The sequence below is a fragment of the Aegilops tauschii genome, chromosome 5 (assembly GCF_002575655.3).
Source record: "Aegilops tauschii subsp. strangulata cultivar AL8/78 chromosome 5, Aet v6.0, whole genome shotgun sequence".
In the NCBI taxonomy this organism is placed as follows: Eukaryota; Viridiplantae; Streptophyta; class Magnoliopsida; order Poales; family Poaceae; genus Aegilops; species Aegilops tauschii.
The window spans coordinates 224,809,608-224,825,112 of record NC_053039.3 but is presented as its reverse complement, the minus strand read 5'-3'; the positions used below and the strand labels follow the sequence as shown (position 1 = coordinate 224,825,112).

Genomic DNA, 15,505 nt, shown 5'->3' with positions numbered 1-15,505 from the left:
GAGCAGGTGTCCCTAGCCCTGACGGAGGCCAAGGTGATTCTTCAGATGAAGATCTTCAGATAACGCTACACCCTCCCGACATGCCAGCGCTTCTAGGCTTGGTGCATCTGTGATGTTACTAACAACAATTGCCGATGTCCCCATGTACTCTCCCGCTTCATTCCTACAGAAAGCAGCTGCCGCTCCTTGCGTGCCATTACGTCCATCCACGTTAATTTTCATGTGACCCAGCCTTGGCCCCAGCCACCTCTCCCTGGTTTCTCTGGTTGGCTTTGGAACGGAGGTGTGCACAAAAATTTGGACCATTTCTTGATTTGTGCGTGTCATCCTTACGTAGGGGTCATGCTAATCTTCTCTTTATCATTCCAGTTTTATCGGATACCCCCGAAGGGCAGAAAAAATTTTAATTTGTGTTATTGCCTAAATAAACGCAACCCATGTGGGCTAAACGTGCCACCAGCCTGGCCCGTGGGGAGCGCGGCACGTGTGCCGGCCCGGCACGGCCCGTGTAGTTGGCGTGCCTCGGTGCGCCATGCGGTGCAGGGCCGCGCTAGCCCATCTGGCCAGGTCTGGGCCAGAAGCGGAACAAAGTCCGTAGGTTCCGCTAAAAAAGAGCCCATAGGTCGAGCTGTCCCTTCCCGTCTCTCTTCCCCTCCATTCCTCCTCTTCTCCACATCCACCCGAACGGAACCCTAGTCTCCCATCACTTGGATCCGGTCTTTGACATTCTCCGGTGCAGGACGCCGTAAGAATTTCGCTAGAGATCTTGCAGCTGCCATGTATGTTTTTTCTCTCTCGCTCTCTTTTTCTCGAAGTTCTTTTTACCGCCCGTTCTGTCTATGAACTTCGATCGTTTCTTGATCTTGTGCATATGTTGGGCGCAGTTTTAGATCTTCTTTCTCACTATCAGCGTTGAAGTATGTAACGCAATTCGCGTATTTATACCTGATTTTTGTGTCCGAAACGAATTTGAAATCTAACGGGGCATCAGAAGCATGGCGAATCAATTATATTTGAAGGCGAGAGCGCACATTTGTATTTTTGGAACACAGTGCGACTTAAATCCCGCAATTTGAGCCAGCCGATTTTTTTTTCCACCTTGGACGAAATAGTGATGATCTCATCAGCCGATTGGAAACCTGATGAATCGGTGCGTTTATCTAGGCAATAACACAAATTAAATGTTTTTCTGTGCTATAGTTGTTTTCATTATACATTTCATTAGTTGGGATCCTAGGAGTATGCTTCTAAAGTAACACATGTATTTGGTCTTGGGTTCTGATGCAATGGCTTCAAATCCGTAGGCGAAGTGAGGTTTGTCCTGACCATTAATCACGGTGGAAGCAGGATATTTTGTTTGAGCATTGTGATGCAAATAATTTGCTTTAATCCACACAATAAAATGCCCCACCCCTGGTTACATTTCATTGGCATTTGACATCTTGAATGTCTAATTATTTTTTATCGATGTATATAATGTGGACATACATATATTAAACCACTACTCTAACTGCTATAATAAGGTTTTGACTGCCTGTTGTGACCACATCCACGCAACCAATTGGTGATGCCGCTGTCATGATCGCAGCAAACTGTGCTTGACGAGCATCGTTTTTTACTTATTTATTAGCTATATTCTTCAGTTGTTTTTAGTTTATGTTGTGATGGAACGCTAAATTATCTATCCTTGAGTGTGATTGACATGTACTTACATTATGTTTGTTTCATACTTCCTATATATTTGCCTTGTACATTTATTATATTGACTGCAAATTGAAATCTGCGTTACGTACTTGCTTGCGGTGACAACAAGCAAAGATTTGCTTGTATAGTAGATTGTTCATATACTTATTTATAATCAACACTTTTCTGCAAACATTAACTTTATGCAAATAACTGAACGCCAAATGGAACATTTATTAAGCCCAAATGCAAATAATGCGTGTGTTCTGAATCTCAAGGGAGTCAACCTGTCTGACCATGGTGGGAACATGTTGCAGCTATTAATACTTGATTTAACTCCCAATGTATGAATGGAGAAACGCTTGATCTCTTTGTTTTATTTGAGGGAAAAGGGAAAACAATCTTCTGGAGAACTTTTAAACAAGTTGCTGCCTACTTATCTTCAAATTTCAATAATCTTGCTATGATTGGTTGTTACTGTTCTATCTGTGTTCAGTCAATAATTCATTCTTAAATAATTCTCTGTACAAGAAAGATCATTGCTTCCATTATTCTTCTAATGCTTGATAACAGCAAAGTTTACCTTCCAGCTTTTGGGTTTTGTAAACATGTTTTGTTTCATGGCAGGGCGGACAATGAACCTGTTGACCCAAAGAATTACCTTGAGGAACGCTGCAAGCCGCAATGTGTAAAATCATTGTATGACTATGAGGTGAGTGCCACATTTCTCATAACCACAAGACAAACTATTAGAGTGAATCAGGAAAATAAGTGGTAGCTAGTCATTTCTTGTAAATTGCTTGCTAAACAAGCTAGGACCTCTAGTAAGCTGATCTATTTAGGATGTTAGAGCCAAACAAGATTCACTCATGGACTAACTTTCAGAAAGATGTTGCACATGGCTATATTTAGTACAAATTGCTTTTGAATATATGGCCTGCAGGATGCAAAATTCTTTTAGACGAGTGCTTAGAATATAGCCGCATCATCAAGCACCCATGTAAGAGTGAATCACCTCGTCTAATGCAAGCACCTAGATATAGGTTCTGTTTTGCTATAAACACTTCCATTGTGCACACTTGTAGTTTCACAGTTAGTCCTGTTCTACTAGAAACTGGCGATTATTACTGTTACATTTAGTATCTTGTTGGAATTTACTGGATGCCCACCTCAGCTTTGTGCCTAGCCCTCTAGCACACTAGTTAGTTACTGGATGAGGTGGCAGCATGCTGTACCATATGGCATGGATGACTGGTACATAGATTCTGCTTGAGTTGCATGATACTCCCTCCGTCCCAAAATAAGTGTCTCAACTTTATACTAACTCTAGTACAAGTTGTACTAAGGTTGAGACACTTATTTTGGGACGAAGGGAGTAACAAATATGGATCAGGTGGACTGTTATTTATGTTCCATTTATGCACAACCTAGTCTTGTCAATCTATGTTCCATTCTTTCTGAGGGAAAACGTGATTTACATGTCAAGCTTGCATGCTTACTCTGCAGAGATGTGTGAAGAGAGTCGAGAATGATGAAACTGGGCAGAAGCACTGCACCGGGCAATTCTTCGACTACTGGTCATGCGTCGACAAATGTGTAAGTACAACCTGTACATCGTCTAGTTCCAAACTAGTGTTCGTGGAGTGTTAATACTTTGAACATGTGTTTGCAGGTAGCACCAAAGCTCTTTGAGAAGCTCAAATGATGGATGGGATGGCGCTGATTGCCCCAGATCCCAATAAATCGATCCACTGTCCTGATTTCTGGTTGTGCTGAACCTGTAACAAGGAGCTTCGTTCTATCTGTTGCTAAAACTTGTCAAAACAAGCAAACACAATTATTTTGGCAGTGGGAACAATTACTTTTATTTTGCTCATGTAATGCATTCTGTTCTGTTATACTTGGACAGATGAAAGCATTTCTGCTTTACTTCAACCCATCTTCAATAATTTTTGCAGATTCAGGAACCTTGATAACACTCAACATGGAACTCAATAGCACTGCACATCTGACAAGATTAAAACATGATTCCTGTCATTTGGCTGGCTGTATTCACCAGAAAAGACAACTTGGTGTACATGATACACGAGATATAAACATCCTTCACAACAAGAGATGACCAAAGCTATGACCAGTATACTCAACAGATAATTCGATTTTCTTGATAACACTCAACATGGAACTCAATAGCACTGCACATCTGACAAGATTAAAACATGATTCCTGTCATTTGGCTGGCTGTATTCACCAGAAAAGACAACTTGGTGTACATGATACACGAGATATAAACATCCTTCACAACAAGAGATGACCAAAGCTATGACCAGTATACTCAACAGATAATTCGATTTTCTTTGTAGAAACAGTGAGACACAGCCTGAAAAAAACATGAGGCCCAAAGACGACTCTTCAAATTGTACATAACAAAAGGTAAACCAAAACCAAAAATGATATGCTACATTCCTCAACATCAGTGTTCCGGATCCTAGTATGTCAGGTATGTGCAGAGGGTCAGTCTGTCGAGGCCGAGATGTCCTTCGGTTGCTTGCTCGTTTCACCTGAAGTTCCCTGTAGAAGGAGAGAACAATCTACTGTTACGGTTCTTTAATTCCTGTTCTTATATCTGGTAAGGGGTATCTTTCTCTAAATACAGGCAAGAATGATCCTGCACGTACCTGAACTTCTGCCAGAAGACCCTCTAGTTCAGTTAATATATCTGGGAAAGCAGGCCGATTTGATGGGATGGTTTCCCAACATCTCTGCAGCAAGTCTAATAGCTTGGGATGTGTCTTTTCTGGCAGCACTGGGCGCAGCCCCTAGTATGACAGTCAAGTGTTCGGATACTGAGCACATCTCACACAATGAGCATATTACGATACAAAATCTACAATATTACCTACCTGCCTCACACCTACAGCTGCTTGCAGAGGTGTCATGGTATCATATGGGATCTGGAAACCAAAGAAATAAAAAAAGATCAACAACCTTAACAACTGCAGTGATTAATCAACTATTTGCGTTTGGTAAGAACTCTAACCAGTCATGTAAATTACATACCTTGGACGTCAGGAGTTCCCAAAGCACAATAGCGAAACTAAATACATCTGCTTTGTTATCATAGGGTTGATGATTTATAACCTACACATGGAGCAGAAAAGCACGTTAGTATAGAGTAGAGTTTCTTGTTTTAAACCCTTTAGTAGTTGTGAGTATGAAGATAACAATGCAAATATGATAGGCCGTAGACAATTGAATTACTACTCAGATCACTGACACAATAAACTATCCGAATTAGTGATTTCAGAGGCATGATGTGTTTGATATCAGCAGTCTATACTATCAATTCTAGCCAGGACTTGAAAAAACGAAATCACAGACCCATTTTGAACATAGTTCATAACTTAGGTTGGTTTGAGTAGATCATCATACCTCAGGCGCCATCCATCTGTATGTTCCAGTTTCAGCTGTCATGATACCACCTTGATCCTGGAACCGAGCTACACCAAAATCTGCTACTTTAACAACCTAGAAAAGGACAGCACAAACAATCATCAGTTAGAGTAGTCTTGGTAAAAATACAACATGCAATGCATGACCCAAAGCTCTGACAACAGATAGGAGCACCTAGATAAACACAATGTGCACCGACAGTATCCTCCACATTCACTGCTTGTCTTTGTTTTCTGCTATTGTTTTCTCTCTATATTCATGACAAATTAAAAAGTTATATGCTACGTACATGATCTTTGTCCATTAGAAGGTTTGCTGTCTTTAAGTCTCTGTGGATAATACCCCTCTGATGCAAGTAACACATCCCTCGGCATACATCACATGCAAACTTCAGCAGAGTTGGGAGATCAACGACATTACGCTGCTTGTGCACATAATCATACAGACTTCCTCCAGACATGTATTCTGTATGACATGAAAATAACTGTTGAGTAACAAACACACCAGTTAAGCAAAGACAAAAAAAAAAACATCATCCTCCTCATCTACTCCCTCCGTATCTAAGTATAAGTCTTTTTTAGAGATTTCAATATGGACTACATACGGATGTATATAGACGTAGTTTAGAGTATAGATTCAATCATTTTGCTCCGTATGTAGTCCATATGGGAATCTCTAAGAAGACTTATATTTAGAAGCGGAGGGTAGCAAGCATAATTTCTTGGATCTGTAAGTTATATTTGGCCAACATTATAAGATCATAAGCTATTGTGTAAAACATTTCCAGATCAAATTTTCTCTATAACAAGCAATTCTTAATAAGGCTCAATATCAGATCCAGCGGATGCTGCCATAAAGCTCACCTGTAATTATGCAAAATTTTGGTGGTTTTGTGCATGCACCAATGAATCGCACAACATTGGTATGATGAACTTCCCTGAAAGGGTGAAGTAATTTAGTTTTGGTACTTGCAAGGGACAACACTATTCATGTATGCTTAACTGAGAGTAGTGATGTGCTCATTCCTACATATAACGAGATAGTTAAACTTCTCCAACCAAATTACATATGCTCCTAAAATGTAAAATGTCAATACCTTAGAATATATACTTCTTGTGTAAACTCATTCCAAACATTATTATTCAAATGCTCGGCTTTTAGAACTTTAACAGCAACATCCTCGCCAAAGTAAGTCCCATGGAACCTTCACATAAGCATAAGACATCTTAAGAAGAAAGCAGTACTGAATAAAGAGCCTCAGTAACTCGATAGTATACAATTCACTCACAAGTCTCCACAAGAACCAGAAGCAATCATCTCTCCCATCTTCAGAAGCCGCTTGTCAATTTCCCATTCCCCACCTTTTACCTGGAATGGCAGTGTTCTTTCCGCAGCTGAGGAGTGAGATGAACCAGACCATGAACCCTGTCACGCAGAAGAACGGGTTGATTATATTGCTTCATGCATCAATAACTAGCAGAAACATAATCAGAATCATCTGCATGCAAACTTCTACTCCCTCCGTCCCATAATGTAAGACGTTTTTTGACACTAGACTGGAGTCAAAAAACGTCTTACATTATGGGACTGAGGGAGTATCTATTTTTGAATGATTGAGAATCTACCTCGTTCCTTAAAACAGATGCTTCAAGCGCCTTATGTAAACCATCAGTATCCTGATCATACCATTGCAAACTTGCCATCATTTGAGTAGAATAAAAATGTAATCCGCATATAAATAGAATCATAACACCTTAGCTAATTTATTGGCATAGGCCCTGTAGTGTTAATAGACATGTATTATCATTGGTCATTGCACCATGAGTGAGGGAGGGATGCAACAGCGTGGCATCATTGTCATGTTGTTTCCATCAGAATGCCAAGGCAGGCCTCAATAAAATTGTTGTTGGAAATACAAGTGGGATGTGGCATATTCAGGGCTACTGCTTCAGGATGTGACTTGAAAAGCTGTATATTTCATTCTGGTTAGTGCTTCAAAAAGAAGCTTACATAACTTCTTATACTAGATTACTTGTCGGTACAATTAACTCTTCAAATATAAGCTGTATGATATCAGCTTAAACTGTGCACTTGTATTGGCTATACCCTCGCTCAAGTCAAGACTGTACGTTTTTACACGTAGCAGTGTTAACTTCATCTCAATGTGGACTATCACCACATCCATTTGATTCTTGCAGCAATATCAAAATGTAACAATCATCATTTATTTTGTAAAAATAAATAGGCCAGCAGAAACGCTCTAATACATCAGTTAAAAAACTCTGCATTCAATAAATGACATGATATGATGACAAGAACCTAAGATTACCTCAATGGGCCAACCATCAACAACAAAAACATCAAGAGAATAGCCATCTACGGTAGAGAAAACATGTGCTTCCCTGATGTTCAGTCCAATGTCTGATAGCAAGGCAGACAGCTGGCAGAACAGTGTAGTTAGAATAGATACTGGGGTTAAAAGGATAAAGTCTTCCCAAAAAAATTATTAGCATGTATAGTCAAATACATGGTTAAATGCAGAAATGTTGTCCTTTACTAAGATTCCTAGAGTATAAGTACAAATACTAAGTAAGCAGGCATGTCAAATTAGACTTTAAAACAGAAAGCGTGAAAAGATTGATGCTTTGTACAGCATTGGTGAAAAATACTGTAAGGCAGGGAAGTTAAAAACGTATTATGACTTCAAGTTGAAAGGCATCAAAAATTGCTGACCTGACTAAGGAGCTTTGGCTTGTCAATTGTGGAGAAAACTATCTCATGAATGTGTGTGTATGGTGTGTCCTGCCTGTGAAATATAGAGCCAAGAGAAGTATATTCGTAAAATTCTAGCTATAAACAGATTTATCTGGAAGAAGGCGCACATTTGTGTACATGGGCATCAAGTAGTGTTTATGCAGGTGCAAATGCATGAGTTCAAATTTTCATTATTTTGCACTTATGTAAAGTAATGGCATCACATCCAACCTGAGGGTCAGCCATTAATTCTGGAGCAATTGCCATTTTGTGTTATTTGCATCAAAGTACATCAAATTTGGAAAATAGAGAGGTTGGCCCCCCACTGATTCCTGTTCTGACACCGCTATTGCTTGTCTACAGAAATGCCTAAGCATTTACTCTGTATGGTTCAACTGTACAACAGAAAGTGGGACAGCTATAGTGTGGATGCATTAGTACTCCTTTCGTCCTCCCTTTTCCAAATACTTGGCACTTTTCAGTTTTGATCAACACAGACATATGTAGGCAAACATTTTCTTTGGTAGAATGTGATCAGATACCTTACAGGCTTACACACAGCTGTAATATCTGAAGCGTGTAAAACAAGCTGCTAAACTTGGGGGAAGGCATATGTTTAATAGGGGTAGTTTGAGGAAGTTCATCTCAGGGCTGTATGGTGTGAAGAATTTAGAGACAAAAATATCAGACGTGCCTAGTCAGAAACAGAGGAAATACATCAAGGGTTGCAAATTACAACCCTCAGGATGCAAACATATAAGGAAGGCTATGCAATTAGTGGTAGGAAGACCATGAGCACACAAATCTAATGTTGTGTCAAGAGTTTTTTATTTATTTCTACACCCTTTTTTGGTCAAAAATGTATATTTATAAAGCTCCTTTTGCATGCAAAAGAAGTAAAATGATGTGTTTACTGGAACTAGCAGATGCAAGAGTGCAATTTGCACCCACTTACAGAAACCACAGTAACATTTTATTATATACATGTGTTGTATGTTCCCCGTATTTTTTCTTCATGTCCAGCTGATTTTCTGGTTCTTGATGTATATCATCCTAACTCAACTGTAGGCTATTTCACCAATAGTCCATGAATGTAAAGCTATCCTAAGATCTACAAACAATGTAAAGAACCACAGCCTTAGTAAAGAATGAAGACAACAGAAGATATCTTTTTATCAGTTATGACAAATGAGAAATAGCAATGAAACACATGTTACATTCAGCTTGGGGCTCCTCAAAACATGAAGCATCAGATAACAGTGCATGGGTACCTTACAGAGAGATCATCACCATCATCAGCCCCTTCATCAGATGCATCAGAGCCATACGCTGAATCCATGTCTTCAACCTTTAAACCAAAGTTGAGAGTAAATTCCACAACTTCAATTTATATTGATGATACTAAAGGTAAACAAGCATTAATGCTTGGGACAAACATGTATGAGAGAGAGAGAGAGAGAGAGAGAGAGATGAGTAGAAATATAGAAGCTAAGGAACCTTCTCTGTTGACAATCATTCCATCTAAATCATGAGATATCAAATAATTATATGCACACCCAATTAAGGCACTGTATTAGCCAAACAAACATGCTTCACATAAACAATATAGCATGTACTCAAGCTTCACAAGTCACCTGTCCTATGACAATTTTCACCACAAGATAATCAACTGTCATGTATTATGGCATGACAGCTTAAGTCGCTTATGTTCCAATATTCATTTGATACAGAATTTCTACTGTCAGGGGCAGGCCAGTATCACCATTTCTTTCCAACTAAAATTAGCCAAATAATAACACCGAGGGAGTGTTTCTGCAGAAGCATCATATGTAACTACTAGCTAGAATTCAACAACATCCACTAGCCAATAAAGGAAGGTACAGTTGTCACATAGCACTAATTAGCTGCTTGTCAAAAATCCAACTAACGTAAGAGCTTTACCCTCAAAAAACGGACACGGAAAGCAGGGCGCCTCAGAGGATCCTTTGCTTCCGCCAAGACCTTCTGATGGACCAAGACATCTGCTGATTTGTCGACATTGATATCAAGTTGATAGCTACAGAATGAGAAAAACAAAGATGAACCAATATTAGCCCTATGAGTGTACAAAAGACAAAGACGGAATAATTAACTGGCCCAGGAATACTGAATCCAAAATAATGACTGCAACAGCTTCATTTCCAGATATGAGGTAGTATTAAAAAGGGAACAATTCCCACAGAGAAGAGGATTTGCAAATGGCGAATATGAGAATAATACAAGAATGTAACCAATAATTCATTCATTCTATACGAACATAAAATACCAGATAACCAGAAGCATAACAAGCCAGCAACCAAGTAAAGTGCAAGCTCAGTTTCTTGGATAAAAGAAAAAGTAAAGGGCAAGCGTCCAGAACAAGAATTCCTTTCTGGAAGATAATGGTCTGAATCCAGTAATATTCACTTGATTTAAATCGAAGCTTAGCTTAAGCCCAGAAGAGAGCAGTTCAAAATCGAGTGAGCACAGTAAGCCTGCTGATTGCCCTCCTCGACATGACTGTAGATAAAATCTAAACAACTCGAATTCCCCAGCAAAAATACTGACGGTTCAATTCCGTAGCCAAGTCAAACACAACACCACTCCCAGCGAATGAAACACCAGCGAACACTGGAACGTACTCCGCGGCAACAGTTTTTATATGCTAGCACAATACTAGCCATTAACCATCGCGAGACCTAATGGAGAAGCCCAAAACAATCTGAAACGCGGTCCCGAGCACAGAGACATTGGCAGAGCTAACCGATCACCTGAATGGAAGCCGCGCGAAATGGGCCTCGAGCTGGACGCGGAAGTCGGGGCCTGCCGCCTCCTCGTTGCCGTCGGCGACGAGCCGCTCGAACACCTGGGTGCAGATGTCGCGGGGGGCTCCCCCGCCTCCGCCGCTCCCGCCCGACACGGCGGGCGCGGGCGGCGCCTCACGCGGAGGAGAAGAGCTCTCCCCCACGCCCTCCTCCACGCTCCCACCCTCAGCCGCCACTGCCATCCCCCCGCAAACCCTCCGCCGCCGCCGCCCGAGAGGGTCACCGGGCGCGCATCGTCCGTCCCCTCCAAGCTCCGACGCTCGCCTAGGGTTCCGTCTCGCTCAACCGATGGCGTGTTCTAGAAGGTTCGCGGGTTGGTGGGCACTACTGGGTAGTTGGAGCACTTAAGGGAGAAGGATAGGAGTGGGGGAGGGGAAGAAAGAAGAGGAAGACGATGATGGCTCGAGTGACGTAGGCGCAAGGTGTGTGGAAGTAAATTCGATGCCATACCAGGGATAAAATGGTCTTTCCGTGACGACGAGATGCCCCACCCCCACGCTTCGGGGGCAGCTTGCCATGTGTGGTGCATTGTTTCCACGTCTCCAACAGCTGCCCTATAACAAGGTACTAAAAAAATGGTTGAAATACAATTCTAAAAATAGAAAACATAGTTGAAGCAAAATTAATGACACAAAAAATAACTTTTAGAGTACTAAAAAAATCTTCAACAGCGGCCCCGAAACAGGGCACTCAAACATCAAAACATTTTTCTGAACGAACATCCAATCTGATCACATTGAATATTTGATGTAGGACAAAACCCTAGGTAGCCCGATGTTCATGAATTGCAGATGGATTCGAGGAGGAACACCAAAAACACGAGAGGAGAACATGAGATATCACAAGGAGAAACACTTTATTGGACAAGATTCACATCAAGTACTCAAATCACAAGCAATACATAGGATGCATCATGATCCAAAAACAACAAGGGAAATAAAGATACAAAAGTAGCTCATCCAAATCTCATGGAGAGATGGGTCTTGAATCCCTAAGGATCTTCTCTAATGGAGGTCTTGAACTCCGACGGAGTGTCTTTGTGACGCCCAGAGACCGATGCTCTAGATGTCTTCCGTTTATTCGCCGTCGTTGCCATGTCATTCGCTTGTGTGTTGCACTTTGCCATGTCATCATGTGCATCTCATCTACACGTTTTTCAAAACTTGCATCCATCCATAGTTGTCGGGTCTCCCAGTTCTCTTCGTTGCCCGTTCTGAGCCCAGCTACACTCGCACCGCCTGCGGCACCTCCGAAATATTATTTTATAAATGGGATAAAGATGTTCTCGGATAGGATGGCATATTGGGCGTGACACTCGCACCGCTCGGTGGATTCGATCCTAGTTTTTTTTGGTTGATCATATTTTTTTCCTTGGCTCAAGTGTCTCCTCTTGCTCGTTCGTCTCTCGCCATTTAATCGTTCTGGAGTGCTGAAGACGTCTCAAAAGATTTGTGTTTGCGTTCAAATTAATTCGAGGTTGTCACCTTATTCAAGTCTTTCAACTGTTCCGGTGTGTCATCTCTCTTTCAACTGATCATTCTCAACGGTGTTTCTTTTGAGTGGGCCCTAACCCACAGGTTTATCCCCAGGATCTTACCTGGCTCTTCTAATTTTTCCGGAGCTATTCTCAAATTCTTTTCAAAGTTTGACATAAGAATGAATTTTCATCAGTCATATGCCTTTTCCAAGATTGCTTTCAATTTCATTTTTCTCTCAACCTTTCTATTCTTCATTGCTCCGGAGTGTCTCAATAATTTTGGTGGTGTTCCTCATCGTCTTCTCAGCATTGAAGACCGAAGAAGAATTTCTCCTAAATCTAGGTCCGTTCTCTTGAAGATTCATAGTTCTAGCTTCATGCCATACTCATAAATTCTTTCTGATTGTGAGCATTCTTTTCATACCCATCTGAAGCAATTCAGGAGTTGCCTTTGTTTCTAGATCATCTGAAGGCCATCATTTCAGAAGATTCCTTCGTTCTAAGTTTTCAGCTTCGTTCTAAGTTTTCAGCTTCGTTCTCCAATTATTCTAAATTAATGCCTCTATGTTCGTCTACATATTCTTCCGGTGCTTCGCTCAAGTATTCTTTAGTCAGCTCATGATCTCTTCGTTCTCTTGCATCTAAATTCCCTCAAGTATCTTCATTCGCTTTCTAATTCTTCCCGGCGATTCGTTCTCTAATCTTCATTCATTTTCAAATTCTTACGGTGGTTCGTTCAAGATTTCTCTTCCTTCGTATCAATTTATTCGTCCTTTCCAAAAATCCTACCGGTGATTCGTTGAAGACCTTCCCAAGTTTGCGCTATATCTCTCCTCAATCCTTTTCAAGAGGAATAAGTTGCATGCCAAATCCGTTTGTCATCAATTGAATTTGATGAGGATAAGTATAGCGCAATTCTTATTCTTATTTCATCGTGGTCAAGTAATTCCTTCCCTCGGAGATTGTTCATGATGAATAATCTCTCGGTTCTAAGTTGTTCATCTTTTCTTTTCCGGAGTTCCAAGTTTTCTCGCTTGTCTCGTCGTGAAGCTCCATCTAAATCATCGCAAGGCTTCATCTTATTATTTTCAACATTCGTTTCTTTAATCCTTTTGTTTACCAGAGTTCTTCATGGTGGTTCATAAAGGATTTAACCCATTCTCGTCAAGGATTTAATTCATTCTTCAAGTCCGTCAAGATTCTTGTTGGAGTTCAAGTATTCTTCTTCTTGCATTCCGAAGTGCAATTCATTCTCGCATTCTCTTTGATGTGGTGTTTTGCATCTTTTCAATCATCTCAAGCGATCAATTTTTCCGTTAATGGCTGGTTATCACCTCATAATTTTGAGATGTTTTCCATAAGCCCACAATAAGCTTATTCTTTTCGTTGTTGAATTTCCAACAACTCCATTCAATCCTTGCTTGTAAGGACGCTCCTTATTTCAATTATGGTGGAAGTTGTCTTTTGTTCCACCTTTTCTTTTTCCTTTCAATGATTTAGCTTCTATTCTTTTGTTCCGGAGGCATTGTGATGTTGCTCTTTCGCCCATCATCTCATTTCACCAAGACCTTGTTCTTTCCTTGCTAATCCATTTTACCGGAGTGTCAGTGTCCTCTTTTCCAGTCTTGCATCTTGTCAACCTCTCCTTTTCTCTTATACTGGGATGCTATCCCAATTCTTTCATTCTTATTCCTTTTCTATCTTGTTCTAACCGGAGTGGTTTCAGAGTCTATCTTGTTCCTTGAGCTTTTAATTCTCGTCATAATCGTCGTTCGTCTTTCTACCCGAGTGCTGTCGACTTTGTTCATCTTCCCTCTTCAGCTCTTGTTTTACCTCTTCCTCTTCCTCTTCTGTTTCGTTCCTAAGATCTCGGGATGAGATCTTCTGTTAGTGGGGGAGTGTTGTGATGCCCCGAGACCGATGCTCTAGATGTCTTTCGTTTATTCGCCATCGTTGCCATGTCATTCGCTTGCGTGTTGCACTTTGCCATGTCATCATATGCATCTCATCTGCATGTTTTTCAAAACTTGCATCTGTCTATAGTTTTCGGGTCTCCCAGTTCTCTTTGTTGCCCGTTCTGAGCCCAGTGACACTCGCACGTGCCCGCGGCACCTCCGAAATATTATTTTATAAGTGGGATAAAGATGTTCTCGGATAGGATGGCATACTGGGCGTGATAGTCTCTCTCTCAAGAGGAGCCCCACAAGGGAAGATACATGAGCTAAGCTCAAGTGTAGTTATAATCTTAGCTAACGGTAGAAATGAGGAGGGGGGTCTATTTATAGGCTAGTCCACGAAGGGGTAAGTGAGAGGAAGATACATGGGCCTCTGGCCCGACACTGCATGCAGGCAGGCGTCGGATGTCCTGCCTCTCGTGAGGTGTCGGATGTCCGGCCAAGCAATGGCCAATCTTCGGGTGACCTCTCGCAAAATTTCCAGCAAGCGTCCTGGATGTCCGGCCCGACCGTGTAGCGTCGGATGTCCGGCCGTCGATGCGCTTCGGTCATCCGCTAGTGCGGCTCCTTGTCGGCTGCACAGGCATTGGATGTCCGGCCGCTGTAGGTTCAGCAGCTTCGTCTTTTTCCGTCTTCGCTTCCACGCTTCCCTCGTGGATGGCATGTGCATTCTTTGGCGCTTGCACTCCTCCTCGTCATCCTTGAGGCTTCGATAATACATGTGCATGCACACGAGAGAAGTGTCAAGTAGTATACCATCCTCGGTTCTTAGCACGCGTAAAAGGAGATGATTCACATTTATGTATGTGGAGTGGATGTCACACATGTCACTTGCCAAATGGAATTTTGACATGCCGATGTCCGTAGGATGCTCTGCATCATCTCCTCCCCCTCGGGAAAGATCTGTCCTCGGATCAAAAACCAAATCACCATGGGAAAGAGATGTCGTCGTCGTGTAGAAGTGTACGATCACCAAGCATTCATCGTCTTGAAGCTCAAAATGGGCACTCTCCAATGTCGCACTGCCTTGTGATTCCTTCAAATGAGTAAGGACAACAAATACTTGGAAAAAGAAATGTGGTTAGCGTTAGTGCAAAACCAAGCATTCAAGTGGTGATTCATCGAACAAGTGTCGTCATCATGCATAGCATATGGTGTGACAAAGGATTGTGGCATGGCATGTAAGCATGTGAATCGAGCACAATGGAAGGCACCATAATCATGGCCAAGAAGCAATATCACTTTATGGGGCCAAACATGCAAATGTGAGGTAGTGATGCCAATATGTGTGACAAGAGAACAAGCTTCTACCTCAAGGTCATAGTTTTTGCGAAGCGTAACAG

The 15,505-nt window shown here is 41.5% G+C and overlaps 2 protein-coding genes and 1 non-coding gene across 3 annotated transcripts; 1 reads left to right on the top strand and 2 right to left on the bottom strand.

Annotated features, from left to right (window-relative positions):
* Positions 1-291: 291 nt before the first annotated feature.
* LOC120965600 (U6 spliceosomal RNA) lies at positions 292-393 on the bottom strand. Its single transcript, XR_005758645.1, has one exon. It is a non-coding gene; the product is annotated as a U6 spliceosomal RNA (small nuclear RNA).
* Positions 394-579: 186 nt separating this feature from the next.
* LOC109782618 (cytochrome b-c1 complex subunit 6-1, mitochondrial) lies at positions 580-3,618 on the top strand. The gene is made up of 4 exons (XM_020341241.4): positions 580-779; positions 2,311-2,395; positions 3,190-3,279; positions 3,356-3,618. Coding segments are annotated over exons 1-4 (210 nt in total). The 5' UTR covers positions 580-777; the 3' UTR covers positions 3,389-3,618.
* A 271-nt stretch (positions 3,619-3,889) lies between these two features.
* LOC109782617 (serine/threonine-protein kinase STY46) lies at positions 3,890-11,158 on the bottom strand. Its single transcript, XM_020341240.4, has 15 exons — positions 10,677-11,158; positions 9,829-9,943; positions 9,159-9,235; positions 7,867-7,939; positions 7,463-7,573; positions 6,759-6,809; positions 6,422-6,558; positions 6,230-6,337; positions 5,997-6,070; positions 5,423-5,598; positions 5,113-5,208; positions 4,741-4,821; positions 4,584-4,634; positions 4,359-4,499; positions 3,890-4,251 (listed from the first exon to the last, which is right to left on the bottom strand). Exons 1-15 carry the CDS (start codon positions 10,910-10,912, stop codon positions 4,195-4,197), a joined length of 1,584 nt encoding a protein of 527 aa, XP_020196829.1. The 5' UTR covers positions 10,913-11,158; the 3' UTR covers positions 3,890-4,194.
* Positions 11,159-15,505: the final 4,347 nt, after the last annotated feature.

Bases quoted from the DNA above. Each gene is read 5' to 3' on its own strand.
- LOC109782618 (XM_020341241.4), top strand. The intron at 2,396-3,189 runs GTGAGTGCCACA...CTTACTCTGCAG, and splicing joins AATCATTGTATGACTATGAG to AGATGTGTGAAGAGAGTCGA. The intron at 3,280-3,355 runs GTAAGTACAACC...ATGTGTTTGCAG, and splicing joins GGTCATGCGTCGACAAATGT to GTAGCACCAAAGCTCTTTGA.
- LOC109782617 (XM_020341240.4), bottom strand. From the start codon at position 10,912: ATGGCAGTGGCGGCTGAGGGTGGGAGCGTGGAGGAGGGCGTGGGGGAG. The intron at 7,940-9,158 runs GTACCCATGCAC...TATATTTCACAG, and splicing joins GGTGATGATCTCTCTGTAAG to GCAGGACACACCATACACAC. The intron at 4,635-4,740 runs GTATGTAATTTA...TTTGGTTTCCAG, and splicing joins GGGAACTCCTGACGTCCAAG to ATCCCATATGATACCATGAC.